The sequence below is a fragment of the Pan troglodytes genome, chromosome 2, assembly GCF_028858775.2.
Source record: "Pan troglodytes isolate AG18354 chromosome 2, NHGRI_mPanTro3-v2.0_pri, whole genome shotgun sequence".
NCBI classification, from domain to species: Eukaryota; Metazoa; Chordata; class Mammalia; order Primates; family Hominidae; genus Pan; species Pan troglodytes.
In genome coordinates, this window is record NC_086015.1 from 188207306 (window position 1) to 188222885 (window position 15580).

The window sequence follows — 15580 nt, forward strand, 5'->3', positions numbered from 1 at the left end:
CCCAGACTGGTCTCAAATTCCTGGGCTCAAGCCAACCTCCTTTTGGCCTCCCAAATTGCTGGTATTACAGGTATAAGATACCATTCCTAGCCCTATTTTAACAACAACAACAAAAGCCAGCTGTGGTGGCTCACGCCTGTAATTCCAACATTTTGGGAGGCCAAGGTGGGTGGATTATCTGAGGTCAGGAGTTCGACACCAGCTGACCAACATGGTGAAACCCCGTCTCTACTAAAAATACAAAAATTAGCCGGGCATGGTGGGGTGCACCTGTAATCCCAGCTACTTGGGAGGCTGAAGCAGGAGAATCGCTTGAACCCAGGAGTTGGAGGTTGCAGTGAGCTGAGATCGTGCCATTGCACTCCAGCTGGGGCAACCAGAGCAAGACTCTATCTCAAAAAAAACCAAAAAACAAGATGATAAAGAAGATATTCATATTGCTTTTAAACTTCAGCTCAGATTGCTTCATTAAGTCAGGAATCATTTTATTAACAAAGATCACAAAAAGTTCAACATTATTAAGGCCCTAGCTCCGTATATCATCCGTATCCCCAGATCTAGTGTCTGCATACCTGGATTTAAAATGTCTCTTTTAAGCTTCATTGCCTGGGGCATTTCCAGAAGGAATCCTGTTAAATGAAAAAATAAGGCCTTTCATGAGGGACGCTGGACCACTTCCATTGCCACTTCAAACATTTTCCGACTTAATCTCTAGAGAACAGGCTTCTCATATAAATTGTCCACCACCACATCTAGTTCTTGGCTTGTTTTTAAAAGTCTGCAGATTCTTTCATGAGGTCACTTTTTTAAGCTTAAATATCTACTTTGCTTTGAAAATCTGTTTTCTCCCTTTTCAAAAAGAGCATACCAGAAGTTAAAATTGGATCATTTTTAGCAAGCTACATCATACATCTGGAGTGAATTCCAGCGTATTAATGTCATGGTATGTTACAGCAAAGACTGTCAAGTCTAATTTTTGCAGATCTGCTCAATCTGAAAGGACAGTCTGGACAGCTAGCAGTTTTGATTGTTGAGCTGAGATGTGTTTTCTAAAGTTATTCTTAAAATCAGAGAGGTTAAACAAAACCTGCAACGTGGTCCTACTTGAATAGCGATGGCGACAGTGATAGGAAATAGTATATTTCCTATAGTATATATCATCTGTACTATAGTCTCTTATAATTAGGCAGAGTTGAAAGAGGCTTGAGATCTTGTAACTGTTTACCAGTACCTCATTCTAGTCAGACAGTATCGAGTATCCATTGAACTACTTATAGTAATAATTATATTTTGCCCTTGATATGGTTTGGCCATGTCCCCACACAAATCTCATCTTGAATTATAGTTCCCATAATCTCCATGAGTCGGGAAAGGGACCTGGTGGGAGGTAATTGAATCATGGGGGCGGTTACCCTCATGCTGTTCTTGTGATAGTGAGTGAGCTCTCAGGAGATCTGATGGTTTTATAAGGAAGGGGCTTTTCCCCTTTTGCTTGGCACTTCTCTCTCCTGCTGCCTTGTAAAGAAGAACGTATTTGCTTCCCCTTCACCATGATTGTAAGTTTCCTGAAGCCTTCCCAGCCATGTGGAACTGAGTCAATTAAACCTCTTTCCTATAAATTGCCCAGTCACAGGAATTTCTTAATAGCAGCATGAGAATGGACTAACCCCTGTAAATTAATAAATAGATACTCTGGTCTCTGTATATTTAATATTTTTGCTAGAATTCACTGCTGAAACCCTGTCGGCTAGGAATTTTCATTGCAGAAGGATGTTTGATAACAAACTGAATTTATTTAATAAATATAAGGCTATTCATATTTTCTGTTTTGGGTCCATTTTTGTAAGTTCTGTTTTTAAGGAATGTATCCTTTCATTCCTTTTCATTTAATTTGTCAAGCTTATTGGCATAAAATTATTCACAAAAGGTTCTTATCATCTTTTAAATACCTGTAAATGATGTTGCATGTTGTAATATATCCTCTTTCATTGCTGATACTGGTAATTTATAGTCTCCATTTCTTGATCAAGCTCCATAGCAGATTATCAATTTTATTTATCTTTTCAAAGAGAACCAATGTTGACTCTGATAATTATCTTGGTTGTTTATTTTTATTTTTATTTCATTGATTTTTGCTGCTTATTATTTACTTCTTTCCTACTTAGTTTGGTTTTACTTTGATCTCTTTCTAGTTCCCTAAATTGGAAATTTGGATCCTTTATTTTAAACCTTTCTTATTTTCCAATATAACATATGGGCTGTAAGTTCTTTAACCACTGTTTTAGTTATATACTTCAAATTTCTTTAAATGCTTTATTGAGGTATAATAACTGATATAAACTGGACATACATAAAGTGTACAAATTTGACATATGTATACATTCATGAACTGTCACCACAATCAAGATAATGACTCTACCCATCACCACCAAAAATTTACTTAATCCCTCCCTCCTGTTCCCTGGCAACCACTGATTATCTTTACAAATTAATTAAACAGTAGATTAGTTTGGATTTTCTCAAATTTTAGATTAATGAAACTATAAAATAGATATACTTTTTTATCTGACTTCTTTCACTCAGCATAGTTATTTGCATGATTGCATCATGTATTTTTAAGCTATTAGGTACATAGATGTTTAGCATTGTTGTGTCTTCCTAATGAATTGACCCCTTTATTATTATGGGATGACCCTTTTTGTACCTGATAGTAGTCTTTGCTCTAAAATCTAGTGCTATTGGCTGGGCGCAGCTCATGCCTGTAATCCCAACACTCTGGGAGGCCAAGACGGGCAGTCATCTGAGGTCAGGTGATCTCTACTTAAATATAAAAAATTAGCCGGGCGTGGTGGCGCATGCCTGTAATCCCAGCTACTTGGGAGGCTGAAGCAGGAGAATCACTCAACCTGGGAGGTGGAGGTTGCAATGAGCCAAGATCGTGCACTCCAGCCTGAGCAACAGAAGCGAAACTGTGTCTCAAAAAAAAAATAATAATAATAAAAAAATATAGTGCTATCATGGCATATTGTCCCCATCCTTTTCCTTTTAACCTATTTGAGCCTTCATATTTAGATGGTGTTTCTTGTAGGCAGCATGTAGTTGGGTCTTTTTCATTTATCTAATCTAAAATCTCTGTATTTCAGCTCTTCAAATATTTAAATATATTTCTGTACCATTATCTTTTCTTCCTTGGACTAAACATCCTCTTATTATGGTTTGGCTGATACTTTTTCTAAATCCTTCACAATTATCAAACTCTTCTGTGCATGCTTTGCTTCAAAGGGATATTAGATCACAGTAGAGATTTTGAGTTGCCTTCTGCAAGAAATGCTGATCATTGTTTATTACTTCATTTGCTTAACATCATCACCAAAGATCTATTATCTATTTAATCCCTCACCATTTGGTTAAAACCAATCTAGACCCACTTTTCTTACCCAAATCATATTTTTTTCTTGGTTCACTACTGATTTTTTGATCTCCAGAAAAATTTCAAGGGGACTTAACAAAAAATCTATTAATCTATTAATTTCCTCTGGAAATGTCTGTTTTATCTTAGTTATACCAATTCTAGTTGAATTATTTTGAATGTGGGTCAGACAAAACTAGACTATAACTGAAAGGGTATTAAAATGTTTGCCTTTTTTTTCCAGGTAAAAATGTCTCCATCGTATCATCAGTCCAAAGGGGATCCCACTGCTAAAAAGGTGAGTTTGTTTTAAAGGCAAAAAACCAGTTCTTCCTTCTGTATGTTTATTCTCCTATGTGGAACAATATTCTCAACATGGCAATGATTTTTAATCATCTTAATGCTGTCAAGGCTTATTTCTGATTAGATGCTTTAATGACATGTCTCCAGGCCTCCTCTTTGGCTTCTCCAGAGAAACCAAGTTGGGTTTCGACATCAGTCTCCTAGCAACTATCAGTTTCTAGAATTTCCATCTTCCAGGCATGGTATCGTGGTATCAATGAGTGGTAGCAGGTGAAAGATATTCAGAGGAAAGCTATATAGTTTATCTTAATAATGTGCTTTACTTCGACTGGGTGCAGAGGCTCATGCCTGTAATGCCAGCACTTTGGGAGGCTGAGGTGGATGGATCATCTGAGGTCAGGAGTTCAAGACCAGCCTGGCCAACATGATGAAACCCCGTCTCTACTAAAAATAGAAAATTAGCTCGGCGTGGTGGTGCATGCCTGTAATCCCAGCTACTCAGGAGGCTGAGGCAGGAGAATTGCTTGAACCCGGGAGGTGGAGGTTGCAGTGAGTCAAGATCGAGCCACTGCACTCCAGCCTGGGTAACAAGAGTGAAACTCCATCTCAAAAAAAAAAAAAGAAAAGAAAAAGAAAGAAAAAATGTGCTTTACTTCTAGAGAGCTGTGCCTAAAAAAACTGGCCTGAGATAGTAACAGCACATAAGAAGGTCTTCAATAAATGCTGGCAGAAGAGAGCTCTCATGTGTGCTACTTCAGTTCCTGACTGTAAGCTTTGTGACCACAGATAGGGTATGACTGACGGTTTTACACCCTATCTGAGTGATGCATAGATGATGTCAAGAGAACCACTAAAATCCTTTTCCTTTATCCAGCTGCAAAAGTGCAGTTGAAACATGGTAAACAAATTGACATTTCTGCTTGTTTCTTTCATCATTTTTCTTTCTCTAATAGTTGAAGTGTTTTTTTCCCTTGCCCTTTTTTACCATTTCAGCCAGCATCCATATCAGTGAAGGACTGCAGAACAAAAATAACCACCTGCTGGCTCTGTTGACTAACAGGAGGTTTTAGCTTCAAAGCAATGTTCCAAAAATGGGTCCCCCTCCTCTGACTTCAGAATCCCCTGAGACTTCTTCAGAAGAGAAGAGAATAAAAACAAAATATGTTGTCTGAAAAGACCTATAACATACTGCACATAAAAATCTCTTTCACTCTTGTCAAGGCAGTAGGGGCAGGCGAGACTGAGGCAATGACTGTTGATACTTAGAACCATCACACTGTAACGCAAAGAGCTGGGGGAGCCTGTCATTTTAGTCTCACTCAGTAAGTAGACGAGGAAATGGAAATCCAGAGGGATTCCAATTTTTTGTCTTAGCTCTCCAATGTTAGCTATGGAACACACTTCTAACATAGTGATGTCAAGCGTGTGCCTTGGATACCACCAGACTTGGGTTCAAAGATTTACTCTTCTGCTTATTTATCTGAGTGACCTTGTGTAAATTGGCCCCTCTGTTTCGTCTTATGTAAAATGGTGATGCTACTCTCAGAATTGTCCTGAAGATTAAATGAAATAGTCTACTGCTTAAGAGTATAATACTGTGTTTGACATATAGTAAGTACTCAAGCTGTTGTTGACACTAGTATTAAAATGCAGGTCTCCCAGCTCCTAATCAGATGTCCTCTTACTTTATCATGCTGCTTGTATAATATTGTTCATTCAGCAAGTATAGTCTGCCCTTCACATTTGTGGGTTCTGCATCTGTGGATTCAACCAACCACAGATTGAAGATATATGGGGGAAAAATGATTTTAAAAAAATGATACAACAATAAAAAACAGTACAACTATTTACATTGTATTGGGTATTATAAGTAATCTAAAGATGATTTAAAGTACATGGGAGGATGTGCACTGGTTATATGCAAATACCATGCATTTTAAAGGACTTGAGCATCCATGGATTTTGGCATCCACAGGAGGTCCTAGAGTAAATTCCCCACAGATATCGAGGGATGGCTGTATTTCTTTTTTTTTTCTTGAGATGGAGTTTCCCTCTGTTGCCCAGGCTGGAGTGCAGTCACATGATCTCAGCTCACTGTAACCTCTGCCTCCCGTGTTCAAGTGATTCTCCTGCCTCAGCCTCCTGAGTAGCTGGGATTACAGGGACGCACCACCACACCTAGCCAGTTTTTGTATTTTTAGTAGAGACGGGGTTTCACCATGTTGGTCAGCTGGTCTCGAACTCCTGACCTCATGATCCATCCGCCTTGGCCTCCCAAAGTGCTGGGATTACAGGCATGAGCCACTGTCTTTTTTTTTTTTTTGAGACAGAGTCTCACTCTGTCGCCCAGGCTGGAGTGCAGTGGCACAATCTTGGCTCACTGCAACCTCCGCCTCCTGGGTTCAAGTGATTCTCTTGCCTTAGTCTCCTGAGTACCTGGGACTGCAGGTGCCCACCACCACACCTGGCTAATTTTTTTGTATTTCCAGTAGAGACGGGATTTCACCATGTTGGCCATGATGGTCTCAATCTCCTGACTTCATGATCCACCCACCTCAGCCTCCCAAAGTGCTGGGATTACAGGCGTGAGCCACCACGCCCAGCCAGCTGTATTTCCTTACACTATTTACTGAGATAAACAGTGGACTACAGAAAAGAAATACAATCCTGTTCTCAAAGACCTCAGCATTTATTGAGAAAAGTAGACGGGTGAACTGACAGTTACCGAACACCTTGACACATACCATGGAAGGTGCACAGGGTTCTGTGAAGGCGCCAAGGAAAGGCCCTATTTTGAGATGACTAAGCTAACTTAGTGCAGTTTTTATGTTCTTTTTTTTTTTTTTTTTTTTTTTTTTGAGACAGAGTCTTGCTCTGTTGCCCAGGCTGGAGTGCAGTGGCACGATCTCGGCTCACTGCAAGCTTCGCCTCCCGGGTTCACGCCATTCTCCTGCCTCAGCCTCCCAAGTAGCTGGGACTACAGGTGCCCGCCACCACGCCCGGCTAATTTTTTGTATTTTTAGTAGAGACGGGGTTTCACCGTATTAGCCAGGATGGTCTCGATCTCCTGACCTCGTGATCCGCCTGTCTCGGCCTCCCAAAGTGCTGGGATTACAGGTGTGAGCCCCCGCACCCGGCTCTTATGTTCTTTATGGCAGAAACCTCCATAAAGAACTTTGAGGAATCGTTAGCTGCTCCCCTACAACACTGTTATCACATTAGAGTGAGAGCAAATTTTGCCATGTATATAGGCATTTATTAAATAAATACTCATTTAGAAATAGGTTCTGCAACCTATTTTTCAAACTGAGTAATGTCCCAGCTCTTTGTCATTTTAAGTGTCTGACCTCTGTCAGGGATGTGACATTACAGAAGCAGGGTTTTGTTACTCTTAGAATCGGCATCAGGCAAACAGAAGCTTCCTAAGCCAATGACTGGACACAAGTGGCCCGGGCAGCATTCCTTTGTGATCAGATGCAGACTTATTCCTGGTTTATGCAAAACTTGGGACTATCTCTAAAATATTTTATTCAATATACATATCTCAAATGCCTTTTACTTTATCAATGAGAGTCCATTTCCAATATTCACCATGGCGGTTAACAGGTCATTACTTTCACCAATAAAAATATTTCCATTTGTTAGCTAATGAGCCAAGTCTTAGTGTTGGTGAACGTCTGAATAGCTGAAGAGCTTTTTTTAGTGGCTGTCTTGCGGAGTTCATGTTAGCTGGACTCTCCTGAAATATAGATTCTTAATTTGGGCCATTGACCATCCCTGAGTTGAAGCCCAAAACTACCTAGCACATACTTATTATCACACTGTTTGTGCCGTCTCTAGTTACTTGAAAACATGTATCACAGTGGGTCAGTGGGTGGCCGTCCCAGATTGGGGTCAGGAAAGGCTTCCCAGCGAAGATAAAGCTTGACCTAGCCTTAAGAAACAAGGGAAATGGTGACCTAGGCAGATAGAGGTGAGTATAACACATTGTCGGAAATGGGAATGGTTCTGCATGTCTTCAGTATAATGTGAAAGCGTGGAGAAGTCTGGTAAAAGATAAACAGGGGTTCAGACCACAAAGAGCCCCAGTCTGTGAAGTTTGCTTTCTATCTTGAGCATAAGGTTTCCAGCAAAGGTAAGACTGAAAGCAGAAAGACCAATTAGAAGAGTAAGACACTTGTCCAGGTGAGAAAAAAGATCCTAACCCTAGGCTGTGTTAATGGAGTAAAGAGATTAAATAGATTCAAATATTAGCTATTTTTTCTCTCAGAAAACCCTGACACCCTCCTTAAGTCTGAGTAAGTGTCCTTCCTTCCCTGAGCTCACAGCACTCTGAATTAGTCCCTACCAATACCTGGGTGGGTTGAGATTGCCTCTCTACTTAATGCTCATCTCCCATTAGACCATATGCCTCATGAGGGCAGAGCAGTAACCACATCAGTCTTGTTTACAGTTGTATCCCTAAGTGTAGAACAAAGTAGTCACTCGGTCGTTGTTGAATGAATGAGAGATGCACGAAAGAGATTTCACAGGACTTCCTGGTGGTTTATGAGAAGTGAGGGGGAAAAGAAATTTCTGGCTCTGATGACTAGAGGAAAAATAAATGAAACATAATTGCTGTTTCAGGCTTGTCTCCCAGGCATGGTCAGTTCCTTATTGAATCAGCAGTACTCAGAGTGAGATTTACCTGAAGATCAATGTGAAACTCAACACCTAATTATTACTTCCTTAGTTGGGTATATATTTTTGTGTGGATATGCTTGTATGCTCATGTACATCTATGTATATATTCTGGTTCTTATCCTTGAGCTACAGTCTCTCTTCCCAAAGTTGCATTGACAGATGGAAGCAGCAGTAGTGTCTGTTGAACAGAGTGACTGCCAAAGTGACATGTGTAGGAAACACAAAGGAAGCAGCAGTGTTCTTGATTTAGCCAAAAAGTCTCTGTTGACCGATAACTGAAGGAAGTGTTTGGTGACTCTGCTGTCAATATTGGCCCTGCCAAGAGCTGGATTGAAGTGCTAAGGAAACCAGAGTCATGTTCTGTAGGACTCTGCTAACTTCCTGGGGCTTCTTTTTAGGTATTTCATGTAGGAGTCACTCTTTAGAATGTCACTGTTCCACTCTGCCGCTGCATGTCAGAGTGTGCATCACATTCCACAACATGTATCTTTTTTTTTTTTTTGAGACGGAGTCTCACTCTGTTGCCCGGCTTGGAGTGCAGTGGTGCGATCTCAGCTCACTGCAACCTCCGCCTCTCAGGTTCAAGCAGTTCTGCTGCTGCAGCCTCCCAAGTAGCTGGGACAAGCACACACCACCACACCCAGCTAATTTTTTTGTATTTTTAGGAGAGAAGGGGTTTCACCATGTTGGCCAGGCTGGTCTCAAACTCCTGACCTCAAGCGATCCTCCCACCTCAGCTTCCCAGAGTGCTGGGATTACAGGCGTGAGCTACCACGCCCTGCCCACAACAGGTATCTTTTTACTAGCATTTTGCATTATAGATATTCTTTACAAAAGCTTTAGATTGGCAATATTTATTGTATATAAAATTGGTATGTATTTACTTTATATAAAATTTCTTCTTAGTGGGCTCTAATTGATAATTTCAGTAACGAAGTTGGAAGATACACATGGTTCCCTAGGACCTTTACAGTGTTTGATCATGTATGACCAGAAATTTAAAAATCAGGAATCATTGCCTTCAGATAAAAATCGACATAAAACCCATTGCAATGAACTCCCCAGGATAGATCCAAATGCAGGTGTTGACAATGTTTAAGGTACATCAGGAGAGTTAGCTGGGGGCAGCATCAGACACCACTCAGCTATGATGCATCTCTTCTTGACTACCAAAGAAACACCAACCAAGAATGTTCACAGGAAAGTTGGGTCTGTTACATTTATGATAACTAGAGAAAGCATTTTGTCTTGTGTCTTGATCTCAGGTACGTGGTTACCTCTCTGAGCAACCCCTGGTTTTAGATCCGCTTTCTCTGCTGGTGTGTTTGCAGAAGCTGAGGGGCAGGTGCTCTGGCTGAAGACTATTCTCAGGCTGGTGGTGCCACTGGAAGGTCCACAGCTGTTCTCCTCAAAGTAACTTCTTCCAGTTAGGGACAATGCACAGGGAATGAGACAGTGGAAAGCCTTTCCAATAGTTCTGTGAGTCCATTCAGTAGATATTCCGCAAGGCTGTTAGGTGCCAGGGTTCAGAGGGACAAAGGACAGTGAAGAAATACAGTTCCTTCTCTCAGCACATTTACATGTTAATGGTGACTGAACTGGTGGATATCATAGCCAAGCCTCTCAGAAGTTGATTTTCAGTTTGTTAAGTATTCAGGTAAGTTATAAGAATTTGGAGCTGATTTTTGGAGTTTTTTAAGAGACGATGTCTCACTGTGTTGCCCAGGCCGGAGTGCAGTGGCACAATCATAACTCACTGCAGCCTCAGGCTCCTGGGCTCAAGCGATTCTCCCACCTCAGCCTCCTGAGTAATTGGGATTATAGACATGAGCCACCATGCCTGGCTGATTTTTTTTTTTGGTCGTTGTTCCAGGTGTTCTTATGAAGTAAGGTTTTTATAACCAATTCCCAGTCTTGCTGCTCATGTCAGCAATATAGACAGCTATACTTGCTCATAATTTTTGTTGAATTACAGGTTGGCTCTTTTTTTTTTTAAAGGGAAAAAGCCTCACAAAGCCACTGTTTCCATAACAACTGGAAAAGCTGGCCCCAGTGTCTCAACTCGCTGGCCCTAAGAATGGCTGGTTGATAGTTTCACAAAAGTCAAGGGAAATGAAGAAAGCACTGAGATAGATGCAGCATTTTCTAGCCATCATTTGATGGAAGCTTAAATAAAATAAAGATACATTCACCTTTTGATGCCTCACCCTTAACTCTTTCCTGCAAAGATGCGAGTTCTCATAAACAAAAAAATGATAGCCCTTAATGGATATAGATGCTTCCTTCTCTAGAGTATTTGTCTTAATAGGACTCCAAATATGACTTCATTGCCTCTACTGAACACCCCCCCCAAAAAGGGAAACAGAGAACATGATTTGATCTTTGTTTTTGCATCGGCAGAGTTGAAAACCTCAGTAAGACAGATGCCTTTTTATGGATGTGAAGAAGCTGGAGTCTAGTTGCCTTTAGACACCTGGAGGGCAGTGATCTGGAGGACACTAACTGGAAGAAAGCATAGGCATCCTTAATTGTTGAGAGGACAGAACTGGTACCTGTGGGTAGCTACTATGTGAATGGAGATGTCAGCTTGGTATGAGAATTTCATAATGGTAGAACAAGCTATCTTGAGTGACACTACATTACCTACTACTAGAGGTGTTTGGTCGGTGACAGAATATCTATTGGTCAAACTCCTGCCTTTGGTCAGAGTTTGGACTAGTTGATTTTTAGATCCCTTGAAGCATTAAAATCTTATGAGTCTATAATTGTATTAAAAACAAGTTGCAGCCGGGCTCGATGGCTGACGCCTGTAATCCCAGCACTTTGGGAAGCCGAGGTGGGCAGATCATTTGAGGTCAGGAGTTCGAGACCAGCCTGACCAACATGATGAAACCCTGTCTCTACTAAAAATACAAAAATTAGCCAGGTGTGATGGTGGGCACCTGTAATCCAGTCTACTTGGGAGGCTGAGGCAGGAGAATTGCTTGAACCCGGGAGGCGGAGGTTGCAGTGAGCTGAGATTGCGCCATTACACTCCAGCCTGGACAACAGAGCAAGACTTCATCTTAAAAAAAAAAAAAAAAAAAAAAAAAAAAGTTGCGTGTTCACTGATGTAGTGAATGATTTTAGTTAAAACTAACTAAACAGCCTAAACTAATAGAATGTGTTGTCTTTCAAAGAAAAATCTGGATTTATGTAAAGAGAGACTTGATTCAGAAGAATCATTGCAATAGAGGTGAGAGGACTATTGCAGTAAGGGGAATGCTCCAACCATAAGATCTGCAAGGGTCTCAAAGATCACACAGAAAGGAAATTTATTTCATAAGAGGGGGTGGGTAAACAAAGCTAGAAAGAACCAGGTATGAAGGAGTGGGTGGAGGGAATGGACAGTTGATCAGAGATGCTTTTCCTTGTGGTCAGCCGATTCTCAGAAGCAACCCTTAAAGGACAGATTCTGTACTCTGGGTCAGGCTGAGAATAGGTCAGAGTTCAGGGTCTTGGGGAAAGGAAAGAAGCTTAACCAAAATTTGGTTATCAGTTAATAAGCATTTTGATTTTGTTAATAATTTTTGTAATTAATAGCCTTTTTTTTTTTCTTGAGACAAAGTCTCGCTCTGTCGCCCAGGCTGGAGTGCAGTGGCGCAATCTCGGCTCACTGCAAGCTCCGCCTCCCGGGTTCACGCCATTCTCCTGCCTCAGCCTCCCGAGTAGCTGGGACTACAGGTGCCCACCACCACGCCCAGCTAATTTTTTTTGTATTTTTAGTAGAGACGGGGTTTCACCGAGTTAGCCAGGATGATCTCGATCTCCTGACCTCGTAATCTGCCTGCCTGGGCCTCCCAAAGTGCTGGGATTACAGGTGTGAGCCACCCCGCCCGGCCCCTTTATTTTTTAAGAGTACCGTAGTTTTAGGTTTACAGAAAAGTAGAGCAGTAAGCACAGAGTTCCTATATGTTTGCTTTCCCTCCCCACCCCCACAGTTGCCCCTATTATTAACATCTTGCATCTATGGGATACACTTGTTCTAATTGATGAGGCAATATTAATATATTATTAACTAAAGTCCATGGTTTACATTAGGGTTCACTCTTTCTGTTGTGTATTCTGTGAGTTCTGATAAATGTATAATGAAATGTATCCACCATTACACCGTCATACAGAATAGCTTCACTGCCCTCCAAATCCCTGTGCTCCATCTATTTATCCTGCCTTCTCCCCAAACTTTCGGTAACTACTAATCTTTTTACTGTATCCATCGTTTTGCCTTTTCTAGAATGGCATGTAATCGCATAGTATATAGGCTTTCTAACTTGGGGTCTTTTACTCAGCAGTCAGTATTTAGGGTTCCTTGGTGTCTGCATGGCTTAATAGCTCTTTTCTTTTTATCACTGAGTGATATTCCCTTGTCTGCTTGGACTATAATTTGTTTATCCATTCACCTACTGTGGGACATCCTAGTTGCTTCTATGTTTTGACAATCGTGACTAAAGCTGCAGTAAATATCCATGTGTAGGATTTTGCATGGGCATCTCAACTCATTTGTGTAAATACCTAGGACCATGATTGCTGGATTATATGGTAAGACTATCTTTACATTTTTTAAATTGCCAAACCATCTGCCAAAGTGGCTGTGCCATTTTACATTCCCAGCAGCAATGAATGAGAGTTCCTATTGCTCCACATCCTCACCAGCATTTGGTGTTGTGGTGGTGTCAGTGTTTTGAATTTTAGCCATTCTAATAGGTATGTAATGGTATCTCATTTTCTTAAATTCACAATTCCCTGATGCTATAGGATGTTGAGTGTCTTTTGACTCATATGCTTATTTTCCATTTGTATATCTTTTTTCAAATTTCATTTGAGATACAGGGTGTTTATGTGCAGATTTGTTACATGGGAATATTGAGTGATGCTGAGGTTTAGTGTGTGAATCCTGTCACCCAGGTAGTGAGCATAGTACCCCCCACCCTCTAGTATTCCACAGTGTCTGTTGTTCCCGTATTTATCTCCATGTGTGCTCCATGTTTAGCTCTCACTTATAAGTGAGAACATGTGGTATTTTGTTTTCTGTTCCTGTGTAATTTGCTTAGGATTATGGCCACTAGCTCATCTGTGTTACTGCAAAGGATGTGATTTCTTTTTTATAGCTGTGTAGTAGTCCATGTGTACCAGATTTTCTTTATGCAGTCTACCATTGATGGACATTTGGGTTGATTACACGTCCTTGCTATTGTGAGTAATAGCCATCCTGATGATGTGAGATGGTATTTCATTGTGGTTTTGATTTGCATTTCTCTGATGATTAGTGATGCTGAGCATTTTTTCGTATGTTTATTGGCCACTTTTATGTCTTCTTTGGAGAAATGTCTGTTCATGACCTTTGCTCATTTTTTAATTCTGTTATTTGGTTTTTGCTTATTGTTTTAACTCCCTATAGAGTCTGGATATAGGTCTTTGTTGGATGCATAGTTTGAGTTTGAGAATATCTCCTCCTGTTCTGTAGATTGTCTGTTTGCTTTGTTGATAGTTTTGTTGTTGTTGTTGTTGTTGTTGTTTTGTGTGTATTGTTGCTTTTGTTTTTGTTTTTTCTTTTGCTTTTTTTGCTGTGCAGATGCTCTTTAGTTTAATTAGGTCCCACTTGTCTATTTTTGCATTTGTTGCAATTGCTTTTGGAGACTTAGCAAAAAAATATTTGCCAAGGGTCAGTGAGTGAAACCAAGACTTGATTCTTTGAAAAAGTAAACTAGATTGATAAACCACTTGCTAGGTTAACAAAGAAAAAACAGAAGCTCCAAATAAATACAATCAGAAATGACAAAGATGATACCACAACCGATCCCACAGAAATAGAAAAGACTTTCAGAACATCAAGAACAACTCTATACACACAAATTAGAAATTCTAGAGGAAATGGATAAATTCCTGGAAACATACACAATCTCCTAAGATTGAATCCAGAATAGACTGTAACTCTGCATAAACCAATATCAAGCTCTAAAATGAATCAGTAATAAAAAAACCCACCAACCAAAAAAAGTACTAGACCAGATGGAGTCACAGCCAAATTCTATCGAATTATACTCCTTTCTACCAAAAGAAGAACTGGTATCAATCCTACTGAAAGTATTCCAAAATATTGAGGAAGGACTCCTCCTTAACTCATTCCATGAAGCCAGCATCAACCTAATACCAAAATCTGGCAGAGACACGATGTGGAAAGAAAACTTCAGGCCAGTATCCCTGATAAACATAGATGCAAAAATCCTCAACAAAATACCAGCAAACCGAATCCAACAGTACATCAAAAAGTTAACTCACCACAATCAGCTGGGCATTATTCCTGGTATACAAGATTGGTTCAATATATGCAAATGAATAAATGTGATTCAGCACATAAACAGAATCAAAAGCAAAAACAATATGATCATCTCTATATTTGCAGAAAAGTCTTTCAATGAAATCCAACATCCCTTCATGATAAAAACCCTCAACAGACTAGGCATCAAAGGAACATACCTCAAAATAATAAGAGCCATCTTTGACAAATGCACAGCTAACATCATACTGAACAGCCAAAAGCTCGAACCATTCCCTTTGAAAACTGGAACAAGACAAGGATGTCCACTCTCACCACTCCTATTCAACACTGTATTGGAAGTCCTAGCCAGAGCAGTCAGGCAAGAGAAAGAAATAAAAGGCATCCAAATAGGAAACAAAGTAGTCAAACTATCTTTCTTCATTGATAATATGATTCTATACCTAGAATATCCTAAAGACTCTGCCAGAGGCTCCTAGAACTGATAAATGACTTTAATACAGTTTCAGGATACAAAGTCAATGTACAAAAATCAGTAGCATTTCTATACACCAGCAGTGTTCAGGCTGAGAATGAAATCAAGAACAGATCCTCACTTTCTATAGCCACAAAACAAAACAAAACAAAACAAAATGAAATACCTAGGAAGATAATTAACCAAGATATCTTCTACAAGGAGAACTGCAAAACATTGCTGAAAGAAATCAGAGATGACACAAATACATGGAAAAACAGTCCATGCTCATGGATTGGAAGAATCAAGATTGTAAAGATGGCCATGCTGCCCAAAGAAATTTACAGTCGGTGCTATTCCTATCAAACTACCAACATAATTCTTTACAGAATTAGAAAAAAACTATTCTAAAATT

The 15580-nt window shown here is 40.1% G+C and overlaps 1 protein-coding gene across 10 annotated transcripts in view; it reads left to right on the plus strand.

Annotated features, from left to right (window-relative positions):
• Positions 1-15580, plus strand: part of VPS8 (VPS8 subunit of CORVET complex) — a 238918-nt gene that overhangs the window by 206918 nt on the left and 16420 nt on the right. For all 10 annotated transcript variants that reach the window (XM_016942447.3, XM_016942443.3, XM_054681298.2 and 7 more), the window contains one exon: positions 3654-3707. In XM_016942447.3, the coding sequence (XP_016797936.1) occupies positions 3654-3707 (54 nt within the window). The remainder of the gene's footprint in view (positions 1-3653; positions 3708-15580) is intronic.